The 23,194-nt window shown below is 49.5% G+C and overlaps 1 protein-coding gene and 1 long non-coding RNA gene across 3 annotated transcripts in view; one reads left to right on the forward strand and one right to left on the reverse strand.

Moving 5' to 3' along the window:
- CNTFR (ciliary neurotrophic factor receptor) overlaps nt 1–23,194 on the forward strand; it is a 421,418-nt gene that overhangs the window by 387,359 nt on the left and 10,865 nt on the right. For both annotated transcript variants that reach the window (XM_083403130.1, XM_083403131.1), the window contains 2 exons: nt 203–369; nt 12,362–12,525. In XM_083403130.1, the coding sequence (XP_083259256.1) occupies nt 203–369; nt 12,362–12,525 (331 nt within the window). The remainder of the gene's footprint in view (nt 1–202; nt 370–12,361; nt 12,526–23,194) is intronic.
- LOC310659622 overlaps nt 1–23,194 on the reverse strand; it is a 325,082-nt gene that overhangs the window by 75,122 nt on the left and 226,766 nt on the right. The gene's annotated exons all lie outside the window — the stretch shown is intronic.

Here is a 23,194-nt window from a genome sequence, read left to right on the forward strand (position 1 = left end):
GAAGCTGTACGCCGGCTCCCTCGGCCAATAAAGCAAGATGAGCGTCACAACCCCAGAGTCAGCCACGACTGGACCTAACGGTCAGGGGTCTCTTTACCTTTAAGGGCTAAGGGACAGATCGCCCCACCGAGCCCCGGGGCTCCTTCCAAACTTTCCTCCCTGTGTCACCTCAGCCTCCTTCTCGACTCTTCTCTTTCTCCAGGCACGACTCCAAGGAGATTGTGTGCGATATGGACGTCTCCCTCAAAAACAGGTGCTACATCCGGTACCTTCACCTTTTCTCCAGCAAGAAGTACAAGGTGACTTTGACAGTCACAAACGCTCTGGGAAGCAGCTCCACCTCCATCTCGTTCGACGAGTTCGCGATAGGTAAATATGGCGGCCGGTCCCGGCATCCGCCTTGGGAGAGGCATCGCACTTTTGCATTTGCAATATGCTTTGCAATCTGTTATTGTTAATATTTACTTGTTTCTTTGTTTGTTTGCCACCCATCTGACCGGGTTGCCTCACCCACACTTGGGCAACTTCCAACAAATTAGTAATTTGATTTTATCTGTTTACGCTTCGAAATATATATTGCGCACGCCTACTACACACAGATGTATGGTGCTTGATACAGTATTGATCGGAATGCGGGACAAAAATATATTGTACATTGGACCGAATATATACATATTATGAGGTGCAGTTTAAATCACTTGGTGAATGGAAAGCGAGGGAATGGTTATATTGCCTTTCATCCAAAGATCACAAGGTGGTTTACAAGTCTGAACTGGATTCAAAGAATCATAGAATTCTAGAGTTGCAAGGGACACTCCAGTGGTCATCTAGCCCAACCCCCTGCAATACAGGAATCCCAGCGAAAGAATCCCTGACAGAAGGCCACCCGAACTGTTTTTGTAAACCTCCAAGGAAGATTCCTTCTTACAACAGCCACTCTTGGAGGTGGGTTGCTAGTATTCCTCCCTCTGCCCATTTTACAGAAAGCACCTTTTGCAAGGCCACATTTCAGGGCAGAAACAAGGCTTGAACCTCCCCCTGTAAGCAAGTAATAAAAATAATAAATTATTATTTATACCCCGCCCATCTGGCTGGGCTTCCCCATCCACTCTGGGCAGCTTCCAACAGAACACCAAAATACAATAGTCTGTCAAACATTAAAAGCTTCCCTAAACAGGGCTGCCTTCAGATGTCTTCTAAAAGTCTGGTAGTTGTTGTTCTCTTTGACATCTGGTGGGAGGGTGTTCCACAGGGTGGGCGCCACCACCGAGAAGGCTCTCTGCCTGGTTCCATGTAACTTGGCTTCTTGCAGAGAGGGAACCACCAGAAGGCCCTCGGAGCTGGACCTAGGGTCCAGGCAGAACAATGGGGGTGGAGACGCTCCTTCAGGTATCATAGTTCTAGATTGTTTCCAGCGGCAATAACATACTTCCTGTGATAAATGCAGCTTCCGTTCTCACCCAGCAGGTGTCCCCTGACAGCCTGGCTGCTTTCTACTCCCCTGCTGGCAGTGAAGTGTAGTGGTTAGAGCGCTGGACTAAAACTCTGCCATGAACCCCTCTTGTGTGTGACATCGGGAGCCAGTCCCGGCCTCTGAGCCTAGCCTCCCCCACAGGTTTGTTGCGGGGATAAAACGGGGGGGGGGGGCGCAAACCAGTGTCCCAGTTCCCTGGAGGAAAGATGGGTTATAAACTGAATAATAATAATAATAATTTATTATTTATATCCCGCCCATCTGGCTGGGCTTCCCCAGCCACTCTGGGCGGCTTCCAACAAAATATTAAAATACAGTAATGCATCAAACATTAAAAGCTTGCCTGAACAGGGCTGCCTTCAGATGTCTTCTAAAAGTCTGGGAGTTCTTGTTCTCTTTGACATCTGGTGGGAGGGTGTTCCATAGGGCGGGTGCCACCACCGAGAAGGCCCTCTGCCTGGTTCCCTGTAACTTGGCTTCTCGCAGGGAGGGAACTGCCAGAAGGCCCTCGGAGCTGGACCTCAGTGTCCGGGCTGAACGATGGGGGTGGAGACGCTCCTTCAGATATACTGGGCAGAGGCCGTTTAGGGCTTTCAAGGTCAGCACCATCACTTTGAATTGTGCCTGGAAACATACTGGGAGCCAATGTAGGTCTTTCAAGACCGGTGTTATGTGGTCTCAGTGGCCGCTCCCAGTCACCAGTCTAGCTGCCGCATTCTGGATTAGTTGTAGTTTCTGCGTCACCTTCAAAGGTAGCCCCATATAGAGCGCATTTCAGTAGTCCTAGCAGGAGATAACCAGAGCATGCACCACTCTGGCAAGACAGTCTGCGGGCAGGTAGGGTCTCATCCTGCGTACCAGATGGAGCTGGTGGACAGCTGCCCTGGACACAGAACTGACCTGCACCTCCATGGACAGCCTTGAGTCCAGAATGACTCCCAGGCTGCGCACCTGGTCCTTCAGCGGCACAGTTACCCCATTCAGGACCAGGGAGTCCTCCACACCTGCCCGCCCCCTGTCCCCCCAAAACAGTACTTCTGTCTTGTCAGGATTCAACTTCAATCCATTAGCCGCCATCCATATAGATTGTGGAATAAATAGATTGTGGCATCTTGTCTTGGTGGGAACTGCGTCTTCCCAGGCTTTCCTTTGCTGGACCACCCAGTACGAGGGATGGAGCGAGGACGATTCTCCAAACGTAAAGGTCCCCAGGGGATGATCCGGCCTCCTCTGGCTTGGAGAAGGCTCCCTGTTTGGAATATCTGGCAGAACATTTCCTTCCCCGCCAGAAAGATGGAGGAAGAGCACTCAGTCGCCTGGAAAATGAGAGATGTGTTCCTTTGATCTCTGCTGCAGCTGCACACCAACAGGAATGAGCTGCTCGCTGTGCGGAGTCGCGGCACATTTCCATTTTAAATGGCGGCAGAAATATGCGCTGTTTCTCCGACGTGTCCGGCCTTCCTCTCCGCTCTCCGTCCCGCCAGAATTGCTCGCTTAATGATGCCTTCTGAGCAAACAGAGACCCACGATGGGCTCTTTGCCAGGATGGAAGAAAGGGACCCAGCAAGCTCAGCCTTGCTCTTTGCTCGGAGGAAACGGAGGGCAGGCGAAGAAGGAAGGCTTTTCCAAGCAGCTGTGTGAGCGATCAGAACAGAACGAGGACCCTGGATTCAGAAGGAGAGAATTAAGAAAAGCTCCAGAGTGGCAAACCTCAGGATCCTGCTTGCCACCGCCTTTTGGGTGACGTTAAGCATCACAGCGTAGTGAAATGTGCAAAAGCAGTGCAGGCTCTCATCAACCAGGGAGCATCAGGGAATGCAGGGATAACCAAGGACAGCTGCTGCATCACATGCAGTATGAAAGGTATTTGGTGCGAGTTGTGCAAGAAAAGATTCAGAAGCTATGCAACGGCAGGGTTTTCCAAGAGGGTGTTTAGATTTGATTTATTATATTTCTAAGCTGCTTTTCATTCAAGTGAATCCCAAAGCGGCTTGCAAGCGATAAATGACAATAACACGGTAGAGCGACGTGAAACATCACGAACGCTGCAAGAGTCATATCGAATAATCAACAAATCATCTGTGAAACAGTTGCAATCTATAGAACACTGTTAACAAAGCGATAGCTAAAAAAACTAAGCTGCACGTCACAATTAAAGCAAAAGTCATGCTATACGGTTAACAAAGCTGTGCAGCATTTATAACCTATAAAACAATATTAACCACATTAACAAAATAGCAGCCAAAAAATAAACGTTAAGTTCATGCATACACACCCCATGACTCAAAATCCTCCGCTCTATTCAGTGCATTAAAATGCACATTTCTCTCAAGTCTGTGACAGCAACTCCATTCCGAAGGCTCCTTGGGCTGGAGGGGGGCAGCACAGGTGAGACCACCACCCCACCCCCACCCCCTGATGGCAAACGGAGTCTCTCCTCCCTCATGGTTCAGCTCCCTTATAGAGTGAGTCTCCAGCCCAGCACTCTGCGAGCTGGTGGATTTCCGCAGCACGGCATCACCCCTCTCTGGCCTGCCTGAGCTTCCCCTCGCACAGGGGGTTGGTCTAGATGTCCCCTGGGACCCCTTCGGACTCTGCAATAGACACTGGGAGTGTGACGGGGAAAGGAAGCAGGTGCCCACCTACCTTCCCAAGAGCTCAGGGAAACATACAGTGTTCCCCACCACCAGCAACGCCCAGCAACGTGTTTTTGTCTTCACAACAACCCTGCGAAGTGGGCCAGGCCAAGAGCGAGGGACCCTCCCAAAGTCTCCCAAGGGGTTTTGTGGCTTAGTGGGGATTTGAACCTGCACCGCAGGAGGAAGATGACCTTGGCTTTGTTCCTGATTTGTCTTCCCTTCTGAGCCTGCTTGGCAAAGCCCGCGCAGGACAGCTGTGTATAGCACACCCTCATGTATAAGACGCCCCCTAGTTTTGAGGACCAAAAATGTAGAAAATGGCGGGGGGGTGAGATTGCCCACAGTTGTTGAGCTTTTGGGGGGGGGATTGCCGGGGGGAAAACTCACTCGCGCACATCGCAAAAACTTCCTAACGTCTGTCCCCTCACCAGTAGAAGCAGCCTATTGCCTGCCCAATTGCTGCAGCAGCAACCAGTCAACACCACCCCTTGCCACAGACACCAGTAACACGCTACAGACCATCTCTGACTTGCAGTGTCAATCAATACCACGTCTCCCCCCCCCCAGGCACCGCCAGGAGTTCAGCCTACACTCGAGTAGGACCCTGGCAGAGACACATGCCTGACTGGCATGATCCCTCCCTCCTGGTCGATCGTTCGGGAGCTTCAAAAGCATTCTTCTGCCTGAACATCACAGCGACTGATGCCAGCCGACATTGGTACACTTAGGGATCCGCAGAGTCTTCGCAGTTTGCATAACAGACCTCAGCAACTCAGCATTTTGGCTAATCTACTTTATTTACATATAAAGACACACGGAGCACTGCAACATGGCTCCCTCTCTCTCTAGCATCAGACAGCAAAGAACAAAGGACAGTAGTTCCACTTCAAGGAACACAGTAACATAAACACCCTGTCTCCGTCACTTCCCACTCTGTGGAGTCAAAACATACACCATCATGTGAAAAACAACAATCCCATGAGTGCAGTCACAGAGCAGGAATTCTAACAGGCACTATCCATGTGTAAAACAACCCCCAATTTTAAACATTGTTTTTCTGTGGAAAAAAACCTAGTCTTATACACGGAAATATATGGTAGTTAATGGAGAATACTCCAGAAACGGATAGATTGGGTCCTGAACTCTCTCACTGAAGTGCTCCTAAACTTGGGTCAACATGCCAGGATTTGCAGGGACAAGTTTGTTGGGTTCCACATGCTCTAAGTGGGCAGCAGCTCAGGAGACTTTTGTCTTAGTGTTGCAAATGTGTCCGAGGGAGCTCTTGGCTGCTGCTCTGCAGAGCACGGGGCGTACCTGGGCCAGGGCGAAAGCCGAGCCACGTCGATGGATCCTGATCTGCTTTTCAGGAGCCCTAATGGCTCGCACAGCCTTGACAGATGGTGTTTACATTCTGGTTGCAAAGGAGAGAGCACATGGAGAGAGCGCACACTTCGCACCCCACCCCACCCCTGGTTTTCTATTGGGGGCCTTGGGCGAATTGTGGGAAGAGAACACACAGCATTAAAAATGCAGCATCCTGGCCCGGCTAATTATTCCGCATATCAAAAGGCGATTAGGGGGGGACGCCACCTCTGACACGCCATGTGATGCGCAGATGACGGGTCCCTAATGCGCCAAGAGAGACATCTGGGGATAGTTTGAGGTTTTATTGCCCTCCAGCCAGCGGGACGGATCCTCTCCCAGGCACTGACTCGTGAAAGAAGGCGCAGGACGGTCAGGACAGGACAGGGGGGGCAGTTTCAGGGGTGCTCGGCTGCATCCAACACCCCCCCTGGACTTGCTGTATTTGTTTGTTTGTTTATCAGTGATTATTTATTTATTTATTTATTTATTTATTTATTTATTTATTTATTTATAGAAATTTTATTTACAACATAACATAAACCCCCCACCCCACCCCCAATACAGAAGTCCACCCTCATTAAATGTGAACATAACATACAGCGAGCATAACATACAACAACACAAACAACCAAATAAAAGACTTCCTTTATCCTGTATCTGGCCTCCTTATTTACTTCTTATAAGCTGTTTCCTTTATGAATAATTATTCAGATTTTTCTAATTATCACTTAAATATCCACAAAGTCTCCTGCAGACGTTAATCGAAACAAGTCCAGGTATGTATTTTAGGGCACCGTTTTGTGAAGTATTCTCTGCATTTTCCCCATGCTTTTTGAAGCTCTTGTCTAGTGTGATCTCTAATTGCCCCTGGTAATCTAGCCCGTTCAATATACTCTAACAGTTTGTCTTGCCATTCCTTTTTTGTTGGCATAGTTTCTTTTTTCCAGTTTTTAGCAGTGAGGATCCTTGCCGCTCCTGTGGCATAGAGGAATATTTTCTGATCTTCTCTTGCTATATCTGTGTCCGTTATCCCTAGTAGAAAAGTTATACTTATTTTTTATATATAGTGATTGTTGTATTTCCATGTCAAAGTGGTTGACAGCAATAAAAATGGAACAAGCCATACAATTACAACCACATCAAAGTTAAAAACACACATAAATTGCCCATCGCAGAAAGATGTGTTCTCAATTGCCTGCTGACTCTCCAGTGGCAGAGAGTTCCACAGGACTGGGACAATGGTACTAAAGACTGGGTTTCTCATTGTCTGATGAGCCTCACCAACTTGAGGAGCAACCAACAGTTCTTCTTCGGCAGATGATCTAAGCGATTGAGCTCGGATAGAAGTATTTGGGCGATCTCTGGCATGCCCTGGACGTAAGTCTTCCAGAGCTTTGTAAATCCATAGCTGTCAACTTACAGATTTGAAAATAAGGGACCAGCAGCCTTGAAAATAAGGTATTTTAGCCAACCAGTTAAAAGGGACCAGATAATTTTGGAGAGCAGCGCCGGTATTTAGCCCTTCGTTTCCAGAGGTTGCTGCTCAAGACACCAGCCGATGAAACACTGCAATTAAATAACTACAAGCAGCAACCACTTTTCGCGCAAAACGAAGTCCAAGCTACGAAGATGCTGCTGCAGTTCTGTATCTTTTCTCTCGTTCTCCATCTGCAGCTCTCAATTCCATCAGGTGGGACAGGAGGAAGGGGGGGAGAGAAATAGCGCCCGAAGTAAACCCGCAGATCAGACCATCTATACTAGTCTACCACTACAAAATCTATGGGAGAAGCGCTTGCGGTCCTTCCCTTGTAGCCCTTGGAACACCTGCCCGCGCCTCCGCCTCCTCCTCTTCCTCCTCTCTCTGAACTGCTTTCTCTATGGTTGCCCTCGCTCTCCTCTCAAGGCTCCTCAGCAATTCATAGACCATGCCAGGCTGCCCATCTCATCCGGGTCCTTCGGCGGCGTAGCCACAGTACGGCCTAGCAGGAGCGGGAGCAATGGGCAGAAGGGAAGCCCCAGGCAGAGACGCTCAGTTCGGCGGCCGCGAGGAGGATGGTGGTGGAAGGGCCCGAGGCTCCCACCACTCCCGGCGGGGAGGGGCTCCCGGGGGCCGAAGCTGGTGAGAGGAGGCCGGAGGGGGGCGGGCCGGGCAGCCAAGCAACACAGTTGGAGCCTCCCTCCTCCCTGGCCGGCAGGGAGGGAGGGAGAGGAGCCGCTTCCTTTGAAACCCGGGAAATTTAAGGGACATCCATCAATAGGGGGCAGCAGCGGGACATGGCGCTGGGATAAGGGACCGTCCCTCCAAATAAGGGACGCTTGACAGCTATGTGTAAATCGCTAAGTGTGCAGCCAGTAGTTCTGGCTGACAGAGATTCTGCAGGAGCTATCCTATCCTAGGGCTGCTGCTTCAAAGAGAGCTGTCCGTGCCAGGCGGTCGTCTGATGAGGGTTTCAGTGCTGCTCTCCAGTCACCTTGAACCTGTGGGATAAAGAATTTATAAATATGCATGAAAAGAGCCGTTTGCTCTGGGAAGAAAGAGGAGACTTTGCTTCTGAGCTTCCTTTACTCCTTTTTAGAAGTCTGCTTTTCCTGACAGCGCTTCTTTTCCACTACCCTATAGATACATGTATTCGTTCGCCTCGAATAGTTAAGGTTAACTTTTGGCTTAGAAAAGAAGCGAGTCACAAGTAGCATGAGAGAAGTTTATCAAATGATGCCTAGTGTGGAGGAAATGGATAGAGGGGGAAATATTTCTCTGTGTCTCATAAAACTAGAAGTCATGGAGTTGCGCTCTATGTGGGGCTCCCTTTGAAGGTGACCCGGAAACTACAACTAATCCAGAATGCGGCAGCTAGACTGGGGACTAGGAGCGACCGCCGAGACCACATAACACTGGTCCTGAAAAACCTACACTGGCTCCCAGTATGTTTCCGAGCACAATTCAAAGTGTTGGTGCTGATCTTGAAAGCCCTAAACAGCCTCGATCCAGTATACCTGAAGGAGCATCTCCACCCCCATCATTCTGCCCAGACACTGAGGTCCAGAGCCAAGGGCCTTCTGGTGGTTCCCTCCCTGTGAGAAGCCAAGTTACAGGGAACCAGGCAGAGGGCCTTCTTGGTAGTGGCGCCCGCCCTGTGGAATGCCCTCCCATCTGATGCCAAGGAAATAAACAACTGTCTGACTTTTAGAAGGCATCTGAAGGCATCTGAAGGGATGTGGGTGGCGCTGTGGTCTAAACCACTGAGCCTCTTGGGCTTGCTGATCTGAAGGTCGGCGATTCAAATCCCCACAACGGAGTGAGCTCCCTTGCTGTGTCCCAGCTTCTGCCAACCTAGCAGTTCGAAAGCACACCAGTGCAAGTAGATAAATAGGTACCACTGTGGCGGGAAGGTAAACAGCATTTCCGTGTGCTCTGGTTTCCGTCCCGTTGTACCAGAAGTGGTTTAGTCCTGCTGGACACATGATCTGGAAAGCTGTCTGTGGACAAACGCTGGCTCCCTCGGCCTGAAAGCAAGATGAGTGCCACAACCCCATAGTCGCCTTTGACTGGACTTAATTGTCCTTTGCCTTTTTATCTGAAGAGGAGGAAGCTTGTTTTCTGCTGCTCCAGAGTGGAGGGCTCAAACCAATGCATTCAAATAAGAAGAAAGGAGATTGTGACTAAGGAAGAACTTTCTACATGCAGATTTTATGCAGATTCGCTTCCTTTCTTGACTTCTTTTGTTCTGCAAACCCTCTTTGGGGAGAATGCATATCTTTCTGCCCAAGGTTGAAAATGCTCCCATACCTTCTGATCTGCACTTTTCTGTGGCAATCGATGGGGCAAAAATCTTGCAGGAGGGGCAGGTCTGTACTCCAGTCATGCCCTAGTTTAACTTCCATGGCTTCATGCCAGTGAACTGTAGAGATTTTCCTTCTGCCAGAGGAAGGGAGAGAGGCTGCAGTCCTTCTCCTTCACACAGAACCCCGGTTCCCAGCCACAGCTCCAGCTTGAAGCCAGATTGCGTTGGTAACAGCTGCCCTAAATCTTCAAGCCTCAGCTTGCATGAGAGAGCAAAGTGGTCCGCTGAATTGCAACCGGGATAAGTTTTGCAAATGAAGCAAGCTGTATAATTATTTGCAAAGTTCGAGAGCAATAACATACAATTACAAATTATTTGCAAAATTCAAGAGCGGTAACGTACAATTACAATCATAAATAAGATAAGCGTTGCAACAATTAAGCAGCCATAAAAGGCGAACAGGCCGTGTTCTGCCTCTTGGAGCTGCAGGCCAGGATGCAGAAACGGAAGAGCTCTGTCATTCTGCTTCCATCACCTCCTTGGAGGCCAGAGCAGTACTAAGCCTAGAGGACCACCCCTGGGCTCTCACTTGTGGGGTGCCGCAGGGTTCCATCCTCTCCCCCATGCTTTTAAATATCTACATGCAGCCGCTGTGAGAGATCATCGGGGGTTTGGGCTGGGTGTTCATCAGTATGCAGATGACACCCAGCTCTACCTCTCTTTCAAATCGGAACCAGTGAAGGTGGTGAAGGTCCTCTGTGAGTGTCTGGAGGCGGTTGGAGGATGGATGGCAGCTAACGGATTGAGTTTGAATCCTGACAAGAGAGAAGTACTGTTTTTGGGGGACAGGAGGCGGGCAGGTGTGGAGGACTCCCTGGTCCTGAATGGGGCAACTGTGCTCCTAAAGGACCAGGTGAGCAGCCTGGGGGTCATTTTGGACTCACAGCTGTCCATGGAGGCGCAGGTCAGTTCTGTTTCCAGGGCAGCTGTCTTCCAGCTCCATCTGGATGAGACCCTCCCTGCCCACAGTCTGCCCTGTCTCATCAGAGTGGTGCATGCTCTAGTTATCTCCCGCTTGGACTACTGCAATGCGCTCTACGTGGGGCTACCTTTGAAGGTGACCCGGAAACTACAACTAATCCAGAATGCGGCAGCTAGACTGGTGACTGGGAGCGGCTGCTGAGACCACATAACACCAGTCTTGAAAGACCTACACTGGCTCTCAGTATGTTTCTGAGCACAATTCAAAGTGTTGGTGCTGATCTTGAAAGCCCTAAACGGCCTCAGTCCAGTATACCTGAAGGAACATCTCCAACCCCATTGTTCAGCCTGGACACTGAGGTCCAGCGCCGAGGGCCTTCTGGCGGTTCCCTCATTGTGAGAAGTGAACCAGACAGAGGGCCTTCTCGGTAGTGGCATCTGCCCTGTGGAACGCCCTCCCTTCAGATGTGAAGGAAATAAGCAGCTATCCTATCTTTAAAAGACATCTGAAGGCAGCCTTGTTTAGGGAAGTTTTTAATATTTAATGCTGTATTGTTTTTTACACTTGATTGGGAGTCACCCAGAGTGGCTGGGGAAGCTCAGCCAGATGGGCAGGGTATAAACAATAAATTATTATTATTATTATTATTATTATTATTCGCTAGGCCTGTGGGAGACTCACAATCGCTTTTCGAACTCAAAGCCAACTCTCCCCTCTTGGGGTTTCCAGCATAGCAGAGCTATCCCGCCGATTGCTTCTAGTCTGTTTCCTTTTACACCTTCTCAACCCACAACCTCTACCAAGTCTTTCTACTGTGCTCACCCCCTCCGAGCACACACACACCCTGCTCATTAAATTCGTGGTCCCCAGAGCTGAGCAGAATCGAGCCCCAGCCCCCCCCCCCCCGGGCTGCAGAAAACGATAGCAGTGAGTCACCAAAGCTGCGGAAAGGTTATCAGCTCCGCCAGCCAGTCGGTCAGAGGGGTGGTGTCCTCTTCCCGGCACCGTCCTCCCCTGGGGGGCCTTGGCAACCCCATTGATTCTGCAGTGGCTTTGCCCATTGAATTGGGGCTTCAAAGCCCTTGGCGGTTCTCTTGTTTGGGGCATTGTGCTCTTGGACGAGAGAGCGCTCACGTGTGCGCTGGTTCCGCATGAATCGCTCGGTGACACTTTCCCACAGTGGCGACTGGGAAAGTTGGAAGGCGGCAGCAGAGCCAGCAAAGCAAGATGGCTTTGCATTTGCAGGAGTGATTTGATTATGATGATGATGATGATGATGATGATGATGATTAGATAGCCAGCTTTCCTAGCTGCCGCCTGCTTGCTTGCCAGTCCCTGCTGTGCAGCACACAGACGAAGGTTGCAGGGGGTTGGAATGGATGACCCCCAGGTGTCCCTTTCCAACTGTATGGTTCCGTGGTTCCTTGGAGGTTTTTAAACTGATGTTGGGTGAATTCTTTACCTGGGTGGGGGGCTTGGCCTAGATCCCCGTTGGGGATCCCTTTGAGCTCTTTGTTGTTGTTTAGTCGTGTCCGACTCTTTGTGACCCCCTGGACCAGAGCACACCAGGCACTCCTGTCTTCCACTGCCTCCCACAGTTTGGTCAAACTCATGCTTCGAGAACACTGTCCCACCATCTTGTCCTCTGTCGTCCCCTTCTCCTTGTGCCCTCCATCTTTCCCAGCATCAGGGTCTTTTCCAGGGAGTCTTCTCTTCTCACGAGGTGGCCAAAGTTCAGCTTCAGGATCTGTCCTTCCAGTGAGCACTCAGGGCTGATTTCCTTCAGAATGGAGAGGTTTTATCTTCTTATAGTCCATGGGACTCTCAAGAGTCTCCTCCAGCACCATAATTCAAAAGCATCCATTCTTCGGTGGTCAGCCTTCTTGAAGGTCCAGCTCTCACTTCCATACATCACTACTGGGAAAACCAGAGCTTTAACTATACGGACCTTTGTTGGCAAGGTGATGTCTCTGCTTTTTAAGATGCTATCTAGGTTTGTCATTGCTTTTCCTTTGAGCTCTACAGCCCTACAATTCTGAGAGGCGGTATTTGCACGGAAATGTTTCTTTTCTCACCAAGGTTTTCTCCTCCTCCTCCCATGTCTTGTTTCCTTGAACAGTAAAGCCGGACCCTCCAGAGAACGTGGTGGCTAAGCCCATCCCCAACAACGCCCGGAGGCTTCTGGTGACGTGGCAGTACCCTTCCTCGTGGCCCGATCCGGACTCCTTCCCCCTCAAGTTCTTCCTGAGGTACCGGCCGCTCATCATTGACCAGTGGCAACACGTGAGTGGCAACCTCTGCTGTCGTTGGTCCGGCTGGGGGTGGTGGAGGAGAGGGTCCTGTGTGGTTGGCAACAGAGTAGGTCTCCACTCCTGAGGTTTCCAGCAACTGGAATTCAGAGGCATTTCTGCCTCCAGAGCCGCTGTGGGTAGTATAATAATAATTATTATTTATTTATTATTTATTATTTATACCCCGCCCATCTGGCTGGGTTTCCCCAGCCACTCTGGGAGGCTTCCAACAAAGTATTAAAATACAGTGGTCTGTTAAACATTAAAACAGGGCTGCCTTCAGATGTCTTCTAAAAGTCTGGTAGTTGTTTATTTCCTTGATATCTGATGGGATGGCGTTCCACAGGGCGGGTGCCACCACCGAGAAGGCCCTCTGCCTGGTTCCCTGTAATTTGGCTTCTCACAGCAAGGGAACCGCCAGAAGGCCCTCGGAGCTGAACCTCAGTGAAGCCAATGTAGGTCTTTCAAAACTGGTGTTATATGTTCTCGGCGGCCGTTCCCAATCCCCAGTCTAGCTGCTGCATTCTGGATTAGTTGGTAAACAGCTGCCCTGGACACAGAATTGACCTGCACCCCTATGGACAGCTATGAGTCCAAAATGACTCCCAGGCTGCGCACCTGGTCCTTCAGGGGCACAGTTACCCCATTCAGGACCAGGGAGTCCTCCACACCAGCCCGCCCCCTATCCCCAAAGAACAGTACTTCTCTCTTGTCAGGATTCAACCTCAATCTGTTAGCTGCTATCCATCCTCCAACTGCCTCCAGACACTCACACAGGACCTTCACCGCCTTCACTGGTTCTGATTTGAAAGAGAGGTAGAGCTGGGTATCATCCGTATATTTATGAATGCCCAGCCCAATCACAAGGTGGAGGCAGAGCTCAGCTCATTGAGATGAGAGCGCCTCTGAGCGTGCAACTGAGTGGCATTTCTCCAGCCCTTGGGTCAAAGCATCCTGAATCGGCAAGGGAATTGCTGTTTGCCATTCACAAGTAAACCTTTCAGCTCCTTGGGCATCCTTGTCTTTGCCCTGGATGGAGGGCGAAATACACAGTCAGGGGCTAAGTGGGCAAAACCTGGCAGCTATTCGTGGGACAAGTGACCGGCAGTGAATCATTCAATCAGCTTTGTGATTCATTTAAGGCAGACATGTTCAACCGGTTGGCCGCGATTGACAGGTACAGTAGACTGCCAGTGTGATCCTGATCGATCGCGGGGTGATCCTAATCGATCGCTGCAGAGGGGGAGAATGTGGGAGTGCAGGCGCGATTGTCATCTTTTATCGAGAGGCTGATTGGTGGCAGCGGAAAGTGTGCTGTCATTTATTGGATGCTGTTGGCGATTTTCGGTGCAGGGCTTTCTGGTGAGCGTTTTTTGACACACACACACACCCCCCCCCCCGGGCTCAACAACTCTGGGTACTCCCCCCCCAAAAAAAAAGTTCAACAGCTCTTGGCAATCCTCCCCTCATTTCTTAATTTCTATGAGTAGATCACTGCCTTTTTTTAATACTGGGAGTAGATCTCAGTCTCTTGGGAGTTGGAGATGCCTGTTTTAAGGGAAGCATGAGGGCAGGGCCTGGGCGGAAGAATCACTCAGTGAAGCTGTCAACCTGCTAAGATGAACACATTCAAAAAGCCCCTTTCCATGGAGCCAGCCTGTTTCTTTCAAACGGGGTGGTGCCATCAAGAAACCTCAAGGCTTTCTGCCTGAATGAGGGCGTGGTGTCCCTTTCTTACTTGCTTTCCCCATTCTCCTTTTTAAAAGCACTTTCACAGAACGCTTGTAGAGTTAGAAAGGGCCCCTGAGGGTCATCCAGTCCAACCCCGTGCAAGGCAGGAATACGAAGCTGCCCCATACGGGGATCAAACCTGCAACCTTGGCATTCTCACCATGACACTCCAATCCTGGTGGATATGGGGAGGAACTCTGGAGAACAGGGAAGGAAAACAAGAAAGTCTCTGGCCGTTAGCCTCAAAGGAAAAATGGCGGCTGAAAACCTCGGAATACGCAGCGATGGCAGAACTGACGGCGCTGATAAGAGACACAGATTTAGAATCCTTTAAGGAGGACTGGAGATCTTTTTTGGTCTATTTCAAAAGTTACTTTCCATATGTGAAGTCTACAGCGGGGTTTGGAGTTAAAGGGGGAAAGACCAGAACCTATTAAGAAACCTGTTAAAGAGGATGAAAATGGATTTGGTGGAATTATAAAATGCAATTGTCTGAAATCATCACTGATGGGTGAGCAGGAAGTCATTAGTATTGTAGAACTGGATATGACTGTTGAGTGACAATGTAACTTTTAAGCTGGAAATAAAATAAAATATGAATGGGAGGCAGGGAGAAAGTCACTGGCCACCAGCTTGGGAGGAAAATTAAAATTTGTATCCTCCCCCAATGCATTTGTATTTAGAACTTTTCCAATTACAAGTCCAGGTGGATCAAGGAGCATTAGAAAAAAGAGTTTTTTCTTACCTTAAAAAAATTGTATGTCTATTTAAAAAATAATAAACAACCGTGATTAGTTGAGATTCGTAAGGGGGTTGGACTAAAGAACCCTTGCAGTCCGTTCCAGCTGCACAATTACACAATTCTAACGTGAGGAGAGGGACGCGGGTGGCGCTGTGGGTAAAAGCCTCAGCGCCTAGGGCTTGCCGATCGAAAGGTTGGCGGTTCGAATCCCCGCGGCGGGGTGAGCTCCCGTTGTTCGGTCCCAGCGCCTGCCAACCTAGCAGTTCGAAAGCACTCCCGGGTGCAAGTAGATAAATAGGGACCGCTTACTAGCAGGAAGGTAAACGGCGTTTCCGTGTGCGGCTCTGGCTCGCCAGAGCAGCGATGTCACGCTGGCCACGTGACCCGGAAGTGTCTCCGGACAGCGCTGGCCCCCGGCCTCTTGAGTGAGATGGGCGCACAACCCTAGAGTCTGTCAAGACTGGCCCGTACCAGCAGGGGTACCTTTACCTTTACCTAACGTGAGGAGACGGGGGGTTTGTGCCTAGTCCCAAGAAAATCCACAAACGATCCAACATTTGCAAGGGGTCAGGGTTCATGAGGACTAGCCTCGCTCACAATTCAAGGAGCCACAGCGATTCTGCCTGGCCGCTTTCCCTGCCCCTGCTGCTCCTCTGACATCTCTTTCCCTCCTGAAACTCCTTTCAGAGCTGCCACAGAGTGTTCCTTCTCTCCTTTGCCTCCTCCGCAGTGCCAGTTTGCTCCCACCTCAAAAAATTTTTTAGAAAAAATCCTGCATGCTTTCCTTTAGTTCTGCAGGTCATTAGAAAGCTCCTTCCTCAGCCACCAGGGATCCATCCAGCTCTTTCCAGCTCTCCTTTGCATCAAAAAGAGAGGTTCCAGTTTGTGCGTCTGGTATTGCCTCCTTTTAAAAAGCTCCGTTTATGCTGAGCTGCCAGTTTCCCTTTACGCTTCCTACCCAGGAAGCCTCTGCATTTAGTCCTATGTCAGTCTCCCCCCACCCTCCTTCTTTTTTCAAAGCCCCGTGCCCTAATTTTGCAGCTCTTGCTCTCCCCCAAGAGAGAAGAACGGCCTCCTTTTACAACCCCCGTTTCTCTGAGCTACTCATCTCGGCCACCTCGTCCTCCGCTAATTCCTCCCGAAAGGTCACCTCCTCACTCTAAATACCGTCCCGTCTCTCCTGTGGGATGGCTCCGTTCTCTGAAGCTGCAATTTGCTCTGCTCTACAGGTTGAGAGGCTGCTGAATATTCGCAGTTCTGATCTTGCATTCCCTCAGATTATTTGAGCGCTGGGTGTGCCCTGCAGTATTAAGCACACACAAAGGGGAAAAGTACTCTGAAGACCTCCAGGATGAAAGCACTCGCACAAACCAAACAAGCTTTCTTTCGCAGAACGGCAAAATAGCACTTGAGAAGGTGCAAAGTGCTGGAGTCCCAGAGGTGATTGTAGAATCATAGAATTGTTGAGATAGAAGAGACCCCCCCTCCAAGGCAGAAATCTCAGCTAAAGCATCCAGGACAGCTGGGCATCCGACCTCTGCCTAAAAACCTCCAAGGAAGGTTAAACAGCTCTTCCCAACAGAACGTTCTTCCTAAAGTTCTTCCTAATGTTCTTCCCAACAGAAAGTTCTTCCTAATGTTTAGCTGGAATCTCCTTTCTTGCGTGGCGAGTCCCCCCACCCCCCCACCCCCAGTGGAAATAAAGACACACGACACAATTATTAGGGTTAATGGGCTAAATAAGGCCACAACTTTATTGGTTACAGGTGATGAGCGGTATTGGCTTAGGCATTGGTCCTAACCGACTATATCCGACTCCAGCCCGTCCGCTTGAAGTCCAAGAAGGGTTAACCACCAGTAGGGGGAGTCCTGCTGATGCACATCAACTAGGAACCGCTAGGGGGCGTGCCTTAGGCCCTCACCTCCCCAGGCTTCAGTCAGGGCCATGCCCCCCAGAATCCTTTACCAGACTACCCTTCAATATGTGGGGCAGGTGATGGCGCTTCCTCCCCTCTTCCATCTACAGAGCAATACCAATGCCTATCCGCCAATACCCAGAAAGTTGTGATGATTTGCTACGAGGCAGGTGAAAACCAAGTGGCTGGTGCCAATTTGGAAAAATTCCTACCAGGCCCCTCAATGGCGACCAACCAAGGTCCATAGCAAGGTCAAGGAATGAAAACCTTATAGGGCGGGAGGGTGGGAAACAGGAACAGATGGTAGGCAGCAAAAGAGGGAGATCCCTGGCTGTGCCTGCCTTAAATATGGCAGGCCACGCCCCCAGAGCCAGTTGATTGGCCGGCCAGAGGGTGATGCGGCCGGGGATTCCCCCAATCATGCAGGGGCTGGGCTCCAACCGCCACACTCGTGTTGGGGCCATGACGCCCGCAACCCCAGCTCCTCCCAAGGGCAGAAGTGGCTTTGTCACGTGAAGCCATGGGTTCAAGAAAACAAGCTTGCTCCATCTTTCCTTTCTCCATCTTTTCCTTTCTCCTATATTTGTGCCAACTTGCCTGTTCTGCTTTTTGGAACTGACTTTTCCCTTCGCTTGGAAAATCTGATGGTTGCTTTTGTTGCACTCTCTTTCTCTTTATTGCGCAAAAGAATAAGAGCATGAGAATAGCCCTGCTGGATCAAGCCAGTGGCCCATCATGGAAGGCAGTGTGGTGTAGTGGTTAGAGTATCAGACTCGGACCTGGAGGAGACCAGGATTTGAATCCCCACGTGGCTGTGACCTTGGGGGTCCAGTCACTGCATCTCAGGCTAGCCTACCTTGCAGGGTGGTTGTGGGGATTAAATGAGGTGGGGTAGAGCCATAAATCTATTCCAGCATCCTGTTCTCACAGTGGCCAAGCAGATGCCGCAAAGGGAAACTCGCAAGCAGGATTCGAACGCAAGACCAGAACTCTCCCCTCCTTTCATTTCCAGCAACCGGTGGTCAGAAGGATAGGAAATCTGTTTCTTTTGATTTCTCTCTGAAATCTATCAACCTTTAACTGTGCAGTTCTTTATGTTTGCAGCATTGCCTTGGTATACATATTTTTGCAAATAACATTCCCTCATAGGATGCGCCTTTGAATGTCCTTTCTGCCATTAGATGCATTTTTACACCCATTTTTGGGCTCGAGAACGACAATGCAAAATCCAGAAAAGTGTGCATTTTAAAGGATAGTTGAGTCTTGTTTCAAGACACCTGACTTTGGTGGGTTCGCAGTGCAAAACAAACTGAACCAAACCATTTTTTTTACTTTAAATAGATTTTCTAAGCAGCATCACTAGCCGTTAAGCGACACGTTTAAGGGATAGGGAGGGAGCTGTTCATGAATGCAGAAGAGGGTTTTGGGTGCAAGCGTCTGAGAGCTAAAGCACAAGAACCAAAAGCAAATGTCATAGAAGCATAGAATCAGAATTGGAAGAGGTTCTGTGGGTCATCTAGTCCAACCCCTGACAATTCAGGAATCACAGCTGTTTGGGCCAGATCCCAGCAGCTTCTCCCGGTTTCTCCTTGAATGACCCATACTGATTTCAACCCTCACTTGGTTAACCTATGGGATTAACTGCTGAGAGAGCTGGAGGCCACCACAAAGTCAGGAGGCTTCCCAATTAGGCATCCTGGAACCGAATCTGTGCCAAAGGTCCACAAAATCTATTTCTGCACGTACGAGCGAGAGGATGCCCTGTTGCATCGCTGCCTCGGTTGTGTCAGGCGGACGCAATCTCTGCTCTTAATTTTAGTGACTGCAAAAACATGTTTCTAGATGCTACCGATGGCGAGTCATCATTTCTGAAGCTTGTAAGATTGCATTCCAGGAAAATCGGTGGGACGAAAGCAGATAAATGAATAACGAGCGTGTTTGCAAATGCACTGGACAGGCAAACAATTTGCCTGCTTAGTGAATAGATACCGGTGGTCATGAATGAATTTCAACATCAGCAGCCATGTACTAAGAGCTCCTTGTCTTGAATAAGCTACCCAGAGCCATCCAGACCACACAGAAAATAAGATGTTGGTCTGGACATGCCTTTGGTCTGATCCTGCAGAGCTGCGCTTAGGCGCTGCCAGGGCTCTGGGGTCCCGAATGGCCTGTGGGATGGTGTCCAGGGGGCCACGAGACAATGCTTTGCTGGATGGACCCATCTGAGGGTCCGGCGTCTTGGGCGATGCCCTTGGACGGCCACCTCTTTGCCCACCCAGCACCTTCCCGTGGCTGCTGGGAAGAACCTCACTTCCAGGAGACGGAAAGAGGAAGAGGCTTGTGGGAAAGGCAGCCGCTGTCACCTCAAGGTTTCCTTGGGCGGCTTTCCTGTTCTGGCTCCTTAAACACGAAGCATTAAATATTTAGGGCACCGTTTCTTTCCCCTCCCGGCTTTTAAGTGTGTAACTCAAGCCAGCTTGGCCCCCGCTTCCTCCTGCTGCCTCGCAGCCACGTCCTGCCCTGCCCGAGTGCGCTTCTAATGCGCTCAGATGTTCCTTTAATGGATTACCTAGCCAGGAATTGGATACCTCGCCCTAATGGATCGCTAATAGCTTGTTTCTGGTTTCGCAGGCTCCGCTGGTTAACTCACACCATCCGCCCCAGCTTCCTGGCCTCCCAAACATGTTGCCTGTCACACTGACACATCTCCCGAAACATGCGCTCCTCACCTGCGGCCACAAGGGCCCGCAAGAGTAGCCAGCGCATTGAGCACCGTCCTGTCCAGAGGGGTGTCCTTGGGGAGTCTGAGTGATGAAAGTGTTGGCAGTGTGTAAGGGGAAAGCACAAGGGTTTTTTTTGGGGGGGGGGGGTAAGACGCTTTTCTCGGGACACACCATCCAGTTGCAGAAAGGGGGAGCCAAAATGTCAAGGGGCTGAGATAACTCGTCTGCCGGGAAAAGGGTGCACAGTTTGGAAGGAAAAAATGAGCAAGGAGGAACACTGGAACATGGCAAGGGGGGGGGTCGTGTAGTGATCATGAAAGGGGGCAAATAGTTGCTGTCTCAGACAGAGGAGTCCGCTCCACTGTTGTTATTTTTGTTTGTTTTTTTAAAAAAAATTATTAAGAATTTCAACATAACAATTTATCAAAAACATATCATCCTCATTCCCCCCTATTTTTCCCTCCCCCTCCCCAAACCAGAACCACCCCCCAGACTCCCCTCAGCTGCTCTCTCTGATTTTTCAGCACATGTTAATCTCTGCATATTACAAAACTGTAAAGATCCTTAATTTATCTTATCTATATCTTACCAATACAGTGGTACCTCAGTTTACATACGCTTCAGGTTACAGACTCCGCTAACCCAGAAATAGTGCTTCAGGTTAAGAACTTTGCTTCAGGATGAGAACAGAAATCTTGCTCCGGTGGCGCGGCGGCAGCAGGAAGCCCCATTGGCTAAAGTGGTGCTTCAGGTTAAGAACAGTTTCAGTTTAAGTACAGATCTCCGGAACGAATTAAGTACTTAACCTAAGGTACCACTGTAATAAATTTGTGTATGTTTATTCAAAACCTGCCAAGGAGTCCAATTCAGTTTGTTGTATCTTTAAGTATTTTGTAAAAGGTTCCCATTCTTCTTTGAAGTCACAGTTGTCCTTGTCACGCAGTTTGTGTGTCACTTTCGCCAATTCCACATAGTCCATCATTTTCTCTTGCCACAGTTCTTTGGTGGGGATTTCTTCGTTCTTCCATCCTTGTGCTATTAAGACTCTTGCCGCCATTGTCGCATACATGAAAATGTTTTTTAGTTTCCTTGCCAGGTCTTTCCCTATAATCCCTAACAGAAATGCTTCAGGCTTTTTTACAAATGTTAATTGGAACATTTCTTTCAACTCATTATATATTATTTCCCAGTAGTCCGTTCCACTGTTGATCAGCTCTTACTTTCAGAAAGTTTTTCCAAATGTTTAATCGGCATCTCCTTTCTTGTAACTTGAAACTATGGGTTCGAGTCCTCCCCTCCAGAGCAGGAGAAAACAAGCATGCTCCCTCGTCCATGTGACAGCCCTTCAGATATTTGAAGATGGCTATCATATCTCCTCTCTGTCTCCTCTTCTCCAGCTCCTTCAAGGGCTCCTCCTAAGATTTGGTTTCCAGACCCTTGCCCAACTTGGTCGCCCTCCTCTGCACACCTTCCAGCTTCTCAATAACCTTCTTAAACTGCGGCGCACAGAACTGGACACAGTATTCCAGGTGTGGCCTGACCAAGGCAGAAGAGAGTGGGACTATGACTTCCCTTGATCTGGACACCAGACCTGTGTTGATGCAGCCTAGAAGAGCATTGGCTTTTTTTGCTGCTGCATCACACTGTTGACTCAAGCATTAATCCTTGAGAAAAGAGTGATGTAGCTTTGCAGCTTGTCCCAGGAGAAAATGGGTTTATGTGCATGGGTTGAAGAGCCCTAAAACCTAAAGCTTCTGTCATTTGATCAGGGACTAGCACCATGCCATTGCTCCAACTGGAAACATCCCCGTGAACAACAGCACGCAAGAGGTTCTCTGAGGTTACTGAAGTTTTCCACAGGGTCAGAGTGCTTCATTTCTGTTCTCTGCAGCCGACTTGTGCTATTCTGTTAGCAATTTCAAATCCAGACATTACCAGCATAATTTGCTGGATAGTTCAGAAACTCTGCTGAACCCAAACTGCTGGATATCTCAGTCCAAGGTCTTTTGTTGGGACGTTAAATCTGACCTTCCTAGCAGGGCCACTTTAACAAAGTTAGCTAAGACAGCTTGCAAACAAGCCGAAATCTGTCCGATCTGAGTTGTCCTGCCAAGTTGTGCTTTGATTAGGCAGACAGCTCTTAAAAGGCTTTCCGGATTATTTTGGGAAACTGCACGTCCTGGTCAAATTGACCAGGACAACACAAAATGGGGTGATGACATTTTGGAACGGCTTTGGTCTCTCCCCATCTCGAAATGGAAGGGCTGGCAGAGAGGCAAGCCTTGGAACTGTCTCTGAGCAATGGCCTGCACTCAGCCAGCTCATGCACAAAGGCAGATCCAGCCTCTAATCTTGGAGAAAGGAGAGGCGCGGAAAGAGGACAGTTGGGAGGCTCATCTGAACAAGCAAGAGAGCCCAAGGAGAGCATGTGAGCATTTTGGAATTTGGGGGAAGAGTCTTCAGTAAGAAAGCGAAAGCCCCAGCCTCTGAGTCGTGCCTTCTAATAAGAATAATCGCAATAATAATTTTACTATTTATACCCCGCCCATCTGGATGGGTTTCCCCAGCCACTCTGGGCGGCTCCCAACAGAATATTAAAAACACAATAAAACTTCAAACATTAAAAACTTCCCTAAACAGGGCTGCCTTCAGATGTCTTCTAAAAGTCAGATAGTTGGTTGTTTCCTTGATATCTGATGGGAGGGGCGCCACCACCGAGAAGGCCGTCTGCCTGCTTCCTGTAACCTCGCTTCTCACAGCAAGGGAACCGCCAGAAGGCCCTCGGAGCTGGAGCTCAGTGTCCGGGCTGAACAATGGGGGTGGAGACGCTCCTTACTGGGCCGAAGCCTTTGCCAGTCCCTGGTCAGTTTTGTCAAGTGAGCAGTTCACTTGCATCTGGGCATTAGTCCTGGGCTATTAGCAGGTTCCTTCTGCTTCCCAGTTATCTAACAGCGTCTTCCTTCTAACCCTCCAGTGACCCTTTCCCTTGACTGACAGCGCCTCTGCGTTCTCTTTCTAGCAATGGAGCTTTTCACTCATGCAGTTCAAGGGTCTTGTGCGTTACCTGTGAACCCCCTTCCTAATCCAGATACCATTTATACCAGTGGTTCCAGCATCTCCTCTCCCTTCGCCAAGGAGGACTAGCAGAGCAGGGAGATGGAGGCCAAAGTTTTCCCGGCTTTGCAGCAGTCCCAGCTCCTCTCTTGCCTTTGTTAGTGGAGATTGTGATTTTGTTTCTATTGTCCGATTCTGATTTTTTTCTTTTTTATTTTATTTTTATTATTTTTAAAAACAAACAAACCCAGAGTTGGCTAAGAGGTAGCCCAGGACCTGAGCTGGGGGTAAAATGGTTCACTGTTTCCCACCCACCCCGGCCCCAATCCAAGCACCTGCCTTTCCAAAGCTAATGATTCAGGAAAGCTGTTGATACCATTATTCTGGAAGTGCCAATTTTGTGAGCTTTCTTTTTTTAAAAAATGAGCCATAAAAGGGCCCAGAAGAGGCCTAGTATTAGGTGTCAATTGTGCAACTCACTCATTTATTGAGTGT

Source organism: Podarcis tiliguerta, assembly GCF_965153285.1.
Source record: "Podarcis tiliguerta genome assembly, chromosome: 11".
Taxonomy (NCBI): Eukaryota; Metazoa; Chordata; class Lepidosauria; order Squamata; family Lacertidae; genus Podarcis; species Podarcis tiliguerta.